The sequence below is a fragment of the Callospermophilus lateralis genome, chromosome 2, assembly GCF_048772815.1.
Source record: "Callospermophilus lateralis isolate mCalLat2 chromosome 2, mCalLat2.hap1, whole genome shotgun sequence".
Taxonomy (NCBI): Eukaryota; Metazoa; Chordata; class Mammalia; order Rodentia; family Sciuridae; genus Callospermophilus; species Callospermophilus lateralis.
This window is the reverse complement of record NC_135306.1, coordinates 54,169,606-54,184,137: the sequence shown is the minus strand read 5'-3', so window position 1 is coordinate 54,184,137 and position 14,532 is coordinate 54,169,606. Positions and strand designations below refer to the sequence as shown.

At 30.6% G+C, this 14,532-nt stretch overlaps 1 protein-coding gene across 1 annotated transcript in view; it reads right to left on the bottom strand.

Annotated features, from left to right (window-relative positions):
• Positions 1-683: 683 nt before the first annotated feature.
• The window catches only part of Zdhhc21 (zDHHC palmitoyltransferase 21), a 61,517-nt gene continuing 47,668 nt past the window's right edge, over positions 684-14,532 (bottom strand). The window contains exons 7-9 of the mRNA XM_076843423.2: positions 13,545-13,661; positions 1,492-1,535; positions 684-939 (exon numbers count right to left, since the gene is read on the bottom strand). Of these exons, the coding sequence (XP_076699538.1) occupies positions 807-939; positions 1,492-1,535; positions 13,545-13,661 (294 nt within the window). The 3' untranslated portion in view covers positions 684-806. The remainder of the gene's footprint in view (positions 940-1,491; positions 1,536-13,544; positions 13,662-14,532) is intronic.

Here is a 14,532-nt window from a genome sequence, read left to right as displayed (position 1 = left end):
TTAAAATTTTAGGGTAAACAGGAATGTATGCCCACTAGTCACAAATTTCTCTTGGAAGCAAATATCCTAAAAACAATCAATAATTACAACAGTAAAGGGAAAAAATACAGAAGATTAATGTGTAAAAAAATTAACCTTTTCTTTATTATAAGGTAGGTAGCTGGTGTTTTACTTTTGTGGTGTTTTATTTTGGTTCTGGGGAGGAGAAAAAGAGAAAACATTAGGAAGCAGCTCCTAAGAAAACACTGCTCTTTGTTGTTATTCACTTCTACACTGCATTAAAAAAAAAAAAAAAAAAACTTGCAGCACATATAAAAAGAAGTATTAAGTAATTTAACTTGTATTTGAAAAAGGAAATTTACATATAAGAAGGTATATATCAAGTTTTGTAAAATCTGAATAATTAAATTCAGATTTCATTAGTACTGCTTAAAGGTGAAAATTTAAATAAACATCTGAAATTTCCCATAAATTAAAATCTGTAACACAGTCAGTACTAAAAGGAACTTATGTACAATTATTTCATCCTAATCGCTGCCTTTTGAGTTTAATAACAAAAGCATTTATAGAAATCTCTGTGGAAAGCTAATTTGAAAGTAAACATGCTTTAAAACTTAAATATAGATCTTGTATTAGTCCCACAACAGGATCAAGATCACTATTAAAATAAAGCCTGGGGCACATTATGATGCCTAAGATTGGTGGGTGGATTTTAATTGACTTGAAGACTGTCATAGTTCTATTATCATAAAACCTGTAACGCATTTCCAGCATGGAGGACCCATCTGTGCCCACCATCCATCTGTTTAGACGTGATTGGCAAAGTGGTAGGGAACACGCAGTGGTTGCCTCTGCCTGAAAGGAATGAACCACAGGATCTTCCAACGAGTGCCAAAAACTTCTGAGAAGGTCTGCTGCCATGGCTTTCGGGGCCTCGATCTACAGAAGACAGCATTATTAGTGAAAGACAGCACTCCCATGGTGCACTTCAGTCAGCTAAAACAATACAGGTTGGCTGGGGATCCATTACTGGACTCTGATGAATTGTGTCCCAGCATCACAAATACAGCTTTTCTTTCATTGTGGCATGCAGCTGAGTTTTAACTCTGGATAGCAGATATTGTATCTGCATCGTCAATCAACCTAGAGCAACTTTTGAAGCACAGGAGAATCTCAGGATTAATAGAATATGTGTCAACAACACAGTAGCAAATCTCTTTTGATGTACTTTCGGGACAAATAATTTAACTTACTTTAGTTAGACAAGGAACAAAAATGATCACTACTTATTTTGTTTAAAAACTATCCTGGCTGGAAGACCCCTTACTATAAGACTGGAGTATGTCTGTCTAGCTAGCTCCAGCCTCAGACAAGGTTCCAAGAAAAAGTCATTATTATATTACCTTTCCATTACATATACATGGTTTTCAAGTGTGGCCAGCTGTTTCAATTTTTAAATAAGAGCACTACACAGTTCACTTTTATACTTACATCTCTTCGCAACAGTTTGACATCTTTTCAATAGATGTTGTATCCTATTAAAAATAAAAAAAATACTCAGATGTAACAAATTTATTTTTATTCTTATCTATTTTATGATTTAATCCTATTCAGAGAATATTCTGAAGATTTAAAATTTTAAATATATGCACTGAGAATTTTAAATGATGTATATACACTGTTGCAGTTCCCTTGGAAAAACAGAATCAATATTACATTATGCCCCCAAATTATTCAAATACAAAACCTCACAAAAATTGTGGGAGTATGACTTCATTAAAATATAAGAGTTGCTTTCTTGATCATTCTTTTAAGTCTGGTACTTATTTTCAATTCAACTGTCAGTGAACATGCATTTTAAAATGGCAATATTAAAGACACTAATGAACAAAAAACTAGTAAGAGTCAAAGTAAAACTAGTCCTATATTTCTGTAAATAACAAAATTCAACAAGGCAGTTTATGAATTTGGCATATCACAACATATATTGCTCTGAAAACTAAAGTTAGCTCATTAATATTATTTCTTTTTCTATTTCAAAACAATTTCTTTGTTTTTCAATAGAAAAATCATTCTTCATAGTAATACAATTTCTTATTATGTGTTTTCTAAAAGACTCTAATAAAATATAAAAGAAAAATAACAAACAGAAAGAAGACAGCTTCTAGAAATGCTGGTTTAAACTGTGCTAAAAGAAGTCCTGTCATTAGATTGGCAAATTATTATAAATCATACCAAAATAATCAACACACAAATGAACAATCCTATTTTCAGTTAAAAGTTTATATTTCAAACATACTTTAAAGCAGTACAGAATATATTCTTTCAAGTATACAAAAACATTGGCTAAGTCTTCCTCTCTCCCCCTTTGCTTTACCTGAATTCCTAGTTCATATAGGGCAGAAGGCAGACTGCACCATTATTAAGTAGAATGATACATACAAATACTTATGGATGCAACTCAAATTTATCTGATTGTAGAGCTTTTTTTTTTCCAATGATGCTAACAAATAGCACCTTTATTTTTTTTAAAAAAACCTCTTTTTAGAGAAGTTATGTAAAAGAACTAGAAAGGTTAACTATAAATAGAATTGTTTTTAGATATCATGAATTTCAAAGCATGAAAAAAAACTAATATGGAATATGTGGCGAATCTATCATTTCTTTACAAATCCCTAGAAAATCTGTAAATGAAGCTCTGTTATAGGCTACTAGTCATCTAAAAAGCAGATGTATTTAACCTTATGTATCCTTAACTGTGGTTATTCAACTGTTCATGCATGAGAAGTTAATACTATGAACTATGTTGCATAACTTCTTCAAAACAACGTGGTCTTTATCTGTTTATGAAAAGATAATCTACAAATACACAAGATATTAATTGGGGACTTTGACAAAACTTGGGCTTAAGGTTTCACATTTGTAAAAGAAGTGAATGAAGTAATTTTGATGGTTTCTTAGAGTCCAAAGCAATTAAGACAGCTCATGCAAAAATATAAAACAAAAGAACAGAAATCAAGAAGCTATCAGGCAAGATGTTTGGATGGCCTAAAATTCACGGGCATGGATAACACCTAAAACCTGGACACATTTCAGGATAGTTTCAGGATAATTGTAAAGTCTATCATTTCCAAGATTATCATCAGCTAATATTAAAGAAATTTTTTGCTATGTAGAAATTTACAACTTGACTATAACCTTAAGGAATGCGTTTGTGGCATTAAAAGAATCAATTTTAGATTTCATGTAGGAAAAACTTTAATTTTTATGTGTTTTTGATAACTTTCCAGAATCTATTTTAGGAAATAACTAGAATTCTACTTTTTATTTATTTTTAATTTTTTTATTACACATGGACACAGTATCTTTTTGTTTGTTTGTTTGTTTATTTTTAAACATTTATTTTTTAGTTGTAGGTGGACACAATACCTTTATTTTATTTTATGTGGTGCTGAGGATCCAACCCAGTGCCTCATGCATGCTAGGCAAGTACTCTTCCTCTGAGCCACAACCCCAGGAGAATTCTACTTTTTAAATCATCAGGAGTAGGTTACTCTTTCAAAGCATGTGACATGTACTACCACTTTATGAACAGAATTCATGAGGCTGGCCAAAATAGGTTATTTTTTCCCCTCTAGAAATGGCCAATGTTCATCTCTCTAAAAGTCAGCTATTCAAAAAAACTGTTAAAAGAAAAAAGTATGATTTGCATTTGGGCATCCAAACATGTCATCAAGTTTTTGTTCTGACATTTACACAACATACTATAGCAACACAAGTTATGTTAACACATTCACAAGCAATGCAGAAACAGCAAATAAGAAGAGGGGAGATCTTACTACTGCCAGAAAGAGCAAAAACCACAAGTTATTCTCAAGTGCTAAATTAGAAAAATAAATTAGGTTTTATTTACCTTTTGTTTTGTTTACATAGAAAAACGAATTTTTTAAATACTAAAAGTAATTGAAATGTTTCGATGCAAATAACTCGATTAAATACAACAACCAACACAAAGTGTCCATCAGAAAAGGACCAATAAGACATCAAATCTCAGAGTACAAATGTAGTTTATAAACTCAGGTATCCCCGCCCCTGCCAATTCATTCTTCCAGAAATGATAAAAAACAAGTATTTACTGTAAGTTACTATAATAAGGTTCTCTTCCTTCCTGAGAAGTATATATGTCTAATATGGCCTAATGATCAAAATACCTCAAACTTTCATCAGTCTGCATAACATGAGAATTCTTTGCACTGGAAGTTTTGGCTTCACAAAAATATAGGTCTTACTCATCTTATTAATCAATACTTTATCTTTTCATGATGACTAATTTTAGCCTAAGAAATGATCTTTCAGGTTTAGTCCAAAAACTAAGGTGGACTATAAAAGAAAATTGAATCTCAACTAATAAGACCATACCTGAAATGGGGGGGGGGGCGGGGTTCTAGCAGAAGGAGAGAGATGAATCTATTGGTTGGATATTAGAAAAATGAAGGATAGGGTGGGGAAAGTTGAAGAGCAAGAATCTATCATCAGAGGTTTCCTTGTTAATAAACCTGATACTGGTAAAGATAAATTGATGTTGTCCATCCAACCAACTCATCCTGCTTTGAGTTCATTCTCACCAAGCAACACTTTGCTACACATGTTGTTGCATAGAAGAAGGAATATACTGGAGTCCTTTAGCACCCCTAATAATGGTACATAAAGAAATAAACTATCTCTTTTATTAGAGTCACAGCCTCTGGGCCCAATTAACTTTGGAAACAGTTTCAAAATGGAGTTTCTAGGCCTGAAAAACTGGAAGGCCTGTGAAAATAAAAACATTGCATCAGTAGAAAATCCTCAAAGACAGTTCCATCTAACCTCAGTCAGTGATCATCTACACTCTATTCTTGCTATATTGGTCTTATCGATGTGTCTAACTCTGCTGCTCATAGTTATCTAATACAATGACTACATATTGAATTAATCTAAAGTTTAAAACACCATTCAGCAAAAATTTTTCACAACTAGAGACAATATACCTGTTTTATCTATTACTAATTACTTCCAACTGTAAGAAAGTTTTTCACTTGACTTCTTAGCACCTCTGATCAGTGTACAAATAGCAGCTCATTTCATTTTGAGTTTAAATTTTTACAAAGCATCTAGAATGGGTAACAATATAATTTGCAGCATTAAATTCATTTCACATGACCCAAAATAGCATTCCTTATTTTTAATTAAAGATAGAAAATGTTCTGTTAATCTTAAATCACTCTCCTCCTTGAAAGCCAGAACTATTTCCTCATTTGAAACGAATGGTTCTTTAAGCATTCAGCTCCAACAGAAGATTAGCTATGTCTTTTATTTGGGATATAAAGTTCACATAATTGTTTAAACAGTCACAAAACCAAAGTGAGAAGGCAACAGACTTTACGTCTTCAGCCACTGAAAATCTCTTTCCAAAATAATTGCCATACTCCTCTTTCTCAAGCCATGTTCTGGCTCTATAGCCTTAAGAAAATTCCTTAAAAACTTTCCCTCAATTTCCAAATAATAATTCTTACCTGCTACGTTTTTATGGTGATTAAATTGGCTAATATGTGAAAAGCACCTAGTAACTCCTCAATAAACAAAAGTCCTAATTTTTATTGCTAATGCCTACTAAACACTTTGAGCGTGCCTGAGGACAGTGTCTTGATTACATTAGAATATAACTCTTCAAAATTATGTCTAAACTAAACAAAAAAGTTCGTACAATGAAAGATAAAATGACAGAGACTTAATTTTTATATGTGGGGATTTTATATGTGGGGAACTATTTATATAAAATCCTGTGACCACAAGGAGTTTATAATCCATTTGAAAAAACAAGTCCCAAGTATAAAAACCATAATTCATTTACTCACCGTACATCTATCAAACATTTACTAAGTATGTATTTATGACACATCCTCAGGATGAATGAACTTACAAGCAGTCAAGTTTACAAGAAAAAAATTACACAGGAAGCCAGAGGAGATGATTATTATATACAATAATCTGTTGTATAAATAAATCTTACACTAACTAGAATATCTGAAAAAGCTGGAAAATTATGCTCATAATCAATACTCAAATAATTCAACTACTCTTACATTTTTAACACCAAAATTATTCTTTTGATAAGGTTTTTGGTTATTAACAGAAAATGGGTATTTAAAAAAATTTTTTTTAGTTGTTGATATTTTATTTATTTATATGCAGTGCTGAGAATCGAACCTAGTGCCTCACACATGCCACACAAGTGCACTACTGCTGAGCCCCAGCCCCAACCCCCAGAAGATGGATATTTAATGTGTTCCTTTTGCTGGGGTTTGGGAAAGAACTAATATAGCAATAGAATATGACAGAGAGAAGCATATGAATCACTGTGGCAAAAGATCACAAGTAAACTATAAGATACACTACTTTTTCCAATTACATGATGTTTTAAAATCAGGCTAAATATTCAGTAGATTTAGATCATAAAATGAATATTTGGGGAAAATTCCAATTAAAAACAAAATTTGTAAATGTTTATTTCCTTATCAAAAAAATGCAACTATTTAATCACTCAGCAATTAGTAATCCTTTAAGAAAATTAAAAGTACTATTCTATTAAAAATTATAGAAACAGACTTGTTTTTAATTGCTTTAATTTTATTAGAAATAGTTTCAAGCAGTTGATTACACTGAGCAATGAGAATGCACTATAAATATACTTTTATATAGGAACATATTTAAGCTAAGGAGCTTAAATCATAATTTTAGAGATAGCAATAATTTTGATGATGATTCTTTTTTAAGATGACTGTCTTGATATTCTATGAAACATAACTTGATATTTAAACTAATACCATAGCAAGGGAGAACCTAGTTTCTATAAAATTCTTTATCCAAAATTCAAAGAAATCATTATAGTCAATATTAGAATATGACATTAAAGGCATCTAAGAAGAGTGATGAATTTTTCAATTGTAATAATTTTTCTAGGTTTTTATAAAGGTACTGAGAAGATACTTCATATAATATTACAACTGGAAATACTGTATTGGAAATATATTTATTTTCTTTTATTAAACAAAAAGATAATTCAGAAAAGAAAGCAAAAATGCTACACAGAGCTCCCTTTGTAGAACTATAAGTGGGCTAGGTTCAGCATAATTAGCAAATGATTTGCATATCTGCAATGCTGAGTTGGAGTTGAGTAGATCAAACATAATTTGGATAGAGATTGTACTAAATGCTGCTAATTCACGACACTAATTCATTGGAATACTTGGCAAAATTTAATTACAAGAATTAATAATCTCAAGCCTATATTTCTGGGTACATATTAAAAAGCAAGTAAATCCACTAATTGATTAATGAAATGCTATTTAATAGATAATCTTCTTTAAACTGATTTAACATTTTAAACATAAGATACTTTTTACTGCACAATATAACCAAGTTAAAATTAAGTCACCTTTGCATTTGTGATTCTTTCTACAATTATTTAGGCAAATATTAACTCTGCAAGTTAAACATGAGCAGATACATAGGAGAAAATATTTTCCTTCTTAATGTGAAAAGCTTTCTTTTAAGCTATCTTTAGTAATTCAAATAGAATGCAACAATAGTAGCTATGAGACAAAAGTACAAAAAAAAATCACTGATTTTTACTTTGTGAAATTAAAGCCTTTTATAAAACTGCAACTAAATACATCTTTCTCACCCTACCCCCAACCTCACTACAACTGAGAAAAGCACTAAGCTCCAGAGACACCATCAAAAGCTTATTCTATTATGTAAACTCCACAGTGCCCAGGAAACAAAAATGCTTGTATACAAAATTTAGATAAACTGTCAGAGGAGTGTCATGGTAGACAATAGCTCACTGTCAGAACCTCACCAGAATGCGCTGGACCAGCTGTTACAGCACTTCTCCATTAACTCTCTCCAAGCCCAGTCACTGAAAACATGACTAACACAACCACCCATCACTATTAGTACTCATTCTTATCAGAATGGACATTACTTTTGGCTGTGTGATCTACTGCTATTCAGTAACAGCAAAAAAGGGAGTTAAATAGTGTAATTAAGAAATAGTTGGAATAATTTGTTCCCCTAAATAAAAAAGAATGTCTCAAAACAGATTATTTTTAAAAACATCTTAACTCCAATATTAATTTTGGTAAAAATACACAAATACATATATTTAAATTCTGTTTAAAATTAAATCAAAAAGTAATCAAAGTAATCCTTTAAAATCAGGCTTCAGATTAGTCTATTTAACAGAAACATCTGGTTATGTTGAGATCTTTTAACCTTGGAAATGAGATTAGAAATCCACTATTTTTAAGTAATTTCTAATTATTTTTTCTGGGTCACAGATAATCTACTCTTTCTAGGTTTAAAACATCAGATTATCATTGCTATGATTATCCTGTTATCTTCCACCAATAGGATGATGAGACTTCTCTTTTTATACTTGAGATAAATGATTTATACTTATTCCAAGTTAAAATGAATAATGGAGAAAAATTACTGAAAACTGACATACTGTTTCCCTGAAATCTCAAGCTAAACCTAAAGAGAGAGCATTTGTTTTGGCTGTTTCTCTAACAGGCCTGTAATCAAGCTATGCAATTTTATATAATGAACTTACATCCCCACCAGTGTTATCCCAAAATGCCTCTTGGATCTTTAAGGTACAGGGATAGGGGATGGAGGAAAACTTCTGTGAAATTATTAAATATTTCTTTTATTTTTTATGCTACCTAACAAATTCATCACTTCTCACACTTTAATGAGAGATCCTTGGATTCATATCATGACCAAAAAACATCCAGATGTGAAATTTCCTGTAGGTAATCTTAATTTTAACATTAAACAAAACAGAAAAAAAGCACTTTACAAAGAAAGTATAATCTATTTTGTAATCTTAATTAAAATATTAAATACTATTTTAGTAAGATGCTAATCATTCATTAGATTAAGAATTAAACACTGAATACTAATAACTTTAAATAACTAAGCCTTAAAGAATTTGCATCAATGTGGGAGGAGGACATTCTGGGAACCCATGAATACTGTTTTTCTAATTCAAAAAAAGTAGTGGTTGAGATGCACTATGAAGGTACAAGTAAATGCAATTAAAATTGACAATAATTTATATTGTATTTGCATTCAAGAGTAACTAAAGTGACTCAAGATCAGACTAACATATAGAATATAATCTCTTTCAATACTTATTTTTCTATGAATGTTTCACAGATATGCAATTTCTTTAGATAGAGCTCTGCCTGGTACAGAATGTTCCGAGAGGTATTTCATGCATGCAAAAAAGAGAAAGCTTTTGGATAGATCATTATTTAACAAATGTGGTTTCTACACTGTTTTAGAAATACCACATCAGAACTCAACATCCCTCCTTTATACAATGAAATGTTCAATATTACAACAACAAAAAAATAAAACTGTGCAACTTGAGAATGAATATTATTCATTAAATTCTGTTTACAGAATGGAATAGTCAGAATAAAGTACTTGATATATACAATCTTTAAAAATGAACAAAAATAACAAACAACTTACTATGTCCAACTCAAAAAAGAATATTAAAATTTTAGAGTAGGAGTCTTCAAAAGATCTTAAAACCTTAACTATCTGAAGCTATGGGGCTAGGAGGTGGGAAGGAAATTGTTATCCTCTGCTATTAACCCCTAGTTTACAGTCCTCACTAGGTACATGTACTCTTTGTTGTTATATTCCCAAGGTCCATTTCCCACTCATTAATGGTTAAGCACTGGAAAAATCCTGTTACAGGAATACAAGTATGTATCAATGATTTGGGTAAATTCAAAAAAGCAGATTCCAAAGATACAAGCATAACCTGTCAATTTTGACAAGACTTATGAACTAGGAGTTCATTATTCTAAATTATGAACAAGTATAAAAGCAGAAAAAAATATTTTAGGGAATAACTTCCTCTCATCTTTGGCAATGTCACTAATACAACGTTATTTACCATCATCATTATTAGAGAAATCACAAGGGATACTAAAAAGTATTTCAAGCTGAATAATGAAATATTCAGACATTTCTCAAAGATCTATGAAATGCTAAAAAGCACACAAAGAAGTGTTTGACACCATTAATCATCAGGGAAATTCAAATTAAAACAAGATAATATTTAAAACTACCAGAATAACTACAATTAAAAAGATTGGCAACAGCAAATGATAAGGAAGATATGAAACAACCAGAATTCTCATATATTATTGGTAGTAATGCAAGATGGCAGAACCATTTAGGCACAAGGTCTGATAGTTTCTTATAAGATGAACCAATCTTATATGACCTAGTAATTTCAGCTCTACAATATGTTCACCACCCCATAAAAAAAATCCATGTACCCCATAGCTATCATCCTCTGTCCGCCAGCCCTAGTCAAACACTAATCTATTTTCTGTCTATATAAATTTTCCTATTCTGTATATTTTGTATAAATGGAATCATAAAGATGGGATCTTCCTTCAGTTAGCATAATATTTTCAAGGTTCACCCATGTTGTAGCATGTATCAGCACTTCATTTCTTCCATATTTTCATGGACAAATAATATTCTATTAGATGGATACATCACATTTTGTGTATTCATTATCAAATGATGGACATTTAGATTATTTTCAGTTTAGGTTATTATGAATAATGCTGCCATAAATCTGCCAAGTTTTTGTGTGGATACAGGCATGTAGAACTGCTGAGTCTAATGGTAATTCTATGTTTAACTTTCAAAGAACTGCCAGACTATTTTCTAAAGTGGCTGCACCCTTTTACATCACCATTACCAGTGTATGAGAGTTCTGATTACTCTATATCCTTACCAACAATTCTTATTATCAGCCTTTAGCCACTCTAGTAGTTTTGGAGTAGTATATCATCACGGTTTTGATTTGCATTTCCCTGATGACTAATGAGGTTGAGTATCTGTTCATGTGCTTACTGTCCATCTGCATATTTTCTTTGGATAAATCCTGTGGCCATATTTTAGTTGAGTTGCCTTTTTATTATTAAATTATAAAAGTTCTTTATATATTCCAAACACAAGTTCCTGGTCAGATATATGATTTGCATATATTTTCTATCATTCTCTGAACTGTCTTTGAACTTCTTGATAAGTGTCCTTCGAAGTACAAAAATTTATAAATTTGATTAAGTCCAACTTATATTATATTTTTTTCTTTGGTAGTTTATGGTCTATTTAAGATACTACCATTGCTTAGTCCAAGGCCACCAAAGTTTACTCCTGTGTTTTCTTCTAAGAGTTATTGTTCAATCATTTGAGACTATGATCCATTTTTAGTTAATTTATTGTTTATTCTGTGAAGAAGAGGTCTATTCATTCTTCTGCTTATGGATATATAAAATGCATAGCCCTTCTGATCAACGTGTTCAATGCAACAGCCTTTGGAGTGGCTACCTATTTGAACATGTGTAATCATGTATCCTAAAAAGGTCTCCAGAATTACATAACATACATGTCATGCATGAAAAATTGTTTACCAGAATATAAATAGTAAAAATAAATAAATAAATTGGACTTAATAAAAATTTTAAAAAACTTCTGTGCTTCAAAGGAAATAAGAAAGTAAAAAGACAGCTTAGAGAATGAGAAAATAGTATCATGTATTGAAAAGACTTCTTTCTCCACTGAATTGTCTTGGCACCTTTGCTGAATATCAACTCACTATTCATATTACGACAGTACTTGCATAGTTGGCCCTCCATATCTGTGGGTTCCACACCCATATATTTAATTAAACAACCATTGATTGAAAATATTTGGGGGAAAAAAAACTGTGTCTCTAATGAATATGCACAGACTTTTCTTTTTGGTTACGATTCCCTAAACAATACAGTATAGCAACTATCTACACAGCATTTTTGTGTTATTATAAGTAATCTAGAGATAATTTAAAGTATACAGTGGGATGTGTATGCAAATATTAATGCCAATTCATATAAGGAAAATGAGCACTCACCACAAATTTCAGTATCCACAGGGTATTCTGGAACCAATCCCCTCTAGATAGCAAGGGACAACTGTATTTTTGGACTCTCAATTCTATTTATCTATGTCTATCCTTATGCCAATACCACACTTTTCTTGTTGATTTATGATAGTGCTGATACATTTTTCTTACTATATTTTTTTCACTGTATATTATATATTTTGGTAACAATTTTTATATATAATATATATACATATATGTTATGTATAATGCTGGAGACCTTCAGCTTCCTGGTTACACACAAATAAATAGCTTATAAAAAACAACTTTGTAGGACAGTCAAAAAGGCTATGTATTTTAAATTTTAAAAGACATTGACATTTTGCTCAATGAGGTTAAGCCAATTTATTCTCCCATCAATAATGTACAAGAAAATTTATGTGCTCTATATTTTGTATAATATAGTATATTATCTTTCAAATTCTTAATAGGATTATTATCATTTTTAAAAAATCTTTTCTGCTATGGTAAAGGGATCATCTCTGCATGAAGAAAGTATGGTACTATAATGTGTATTTCAATCTTACTCTTTCATGGCTTACATTCCTATAGTCTCAAATTGACCTATGAAACATAAAAATAAGTGCACCCCTGAGGGAACTAGTACCTAATATAATACTTCATGTGTTCAATACAATTGTTCCAGTTAGGCAGTGTGAAAAAAAATGAAAAAGCAAATAAACAAGTAAATAGTTTTTAAGTTCATATAAAAATATAAAAATAGATGACACTATTTCAAGATTTTTCTGTACCAAACATAAAATGAGATGATGTCAATCAGCCTTTCAGACATCCTAGATAAGCAATGACAATCACTTATTGTTAGTTTGTATATCAAAATAAAAATATATGCAAAAATAAAAAATTACTAATAAAATGTACTAGCAACTCAATTTTTGAGAATTTAGTCTAAATAGTTTAAAGAGAAGAAAAAGAGGGCTGGGGATGTGGCTCCAGCGGTAGCACTCTTGCCTGGCATGAGTGCGGCCCAGGTTCGATCCTCAGCACCACATACAAACAAAGATGTTGTGTCCACCAAAAAACTAAAAAATAAATATTAAAAATATTCTCTCTCTCTTTAAAAAAAAAGAGAGAAAAAAGAAATGATGAAAACGGTGCTATCTTTAATATAGAAAAAGTGACTGCATGTTAAATGCCAATAAACAATAAAATAGTTAATTAAAATATAGTATATTCATTAAACAGAGAATATATACCTATTTTAAAAAACTGTAAACACAAAGTATGTAGTCATGCAAAACTACTGTTAATCTTCAAAAACAGGATACAAAATCTTATATACACACTCCTGAACCTCATTATAACTTTCTTAAAATTATTTACAAGCATATGAAGAAAATATATTAAAGATTATAGGTGATTCCTCCTTTGATTTCTAAATTTTTTGTAACTTTAGAATTAAGTTCATAATTAGGTAATATGTTCATACAATGTCACTTCACATTAAAAATATACTTACTGTGATAATTCCAATTAGTTGTGTATAAAAGAGTCCAGTTATTCCAACTAACATAGTAATACCCATAAAGGCAGCTAGTCTCATTATGGCCAATTCATGTCTAACAACAAAGAGGTCCTATAAAGAAAAAAGAAAAGAAAGTCTCAAAAACAATTTGAAGAGTTGATTGTTATTGCAATAAAAATCCAGATTTGAGCCTTAATACATGGCCCCATTATTATCTTAAAAGAACTACCTCTCCCACTCTTGAGTTTGTGCCCCTTAATCAATATATCAATATTTGAAATTTTTTTTAAAAATTTCAGTTTACAATAGTAAGCTGAAAAACAAAAGATTTCATTACTCTATTATGTCAAAAACCCTTCGATCCCAGGGCTGCAAGTTACCCTATTTGTTTTTTAATCTATTTGAAGGAAAAACACAAATGAATCCCAGATGATACACAATTTTGGTCTACAAAGAAAATTTTATTTCACTGCTAAAAATGTTGAATGAAAAGCATGTAGATAAAATAATGCATAAGAAACAAAATTCTTGTAATGCTCAAGTTTTTGCTTAATGAAGCAATCATGTTTTAATAAATTTGTATTTTTAAATAGAATTATAGGAGAACTTTCTGTATTTAGGAGTCCCATTTTTTCATTTTTATATGTTTAATAAGGCTTCTGAATTAGGTTTTTTTTTAAGTCAAAGTTTTTGAAACGACTGTCTTAATATTTGACGGCTATATAACACTTTAAGTGTCTTGCTGAATTTTAAGTTTTTTCAGGCTAATGAATAAGTGATTCGGGTGCACATTATTATTAGCATATTATTAAATATGCATATTAGCATATTATTAAATATATTAGCACATTATTAAAGTTCAAGTAACCAAAATACCTAGAAATTATCTAACTTTGTCAAAATAATGGGAGAACATGTGTAATAGAATCACAAGGATCCTAATTCAAGCCTGCTTCATTCATTTTTTCTATCCCGTTACCCA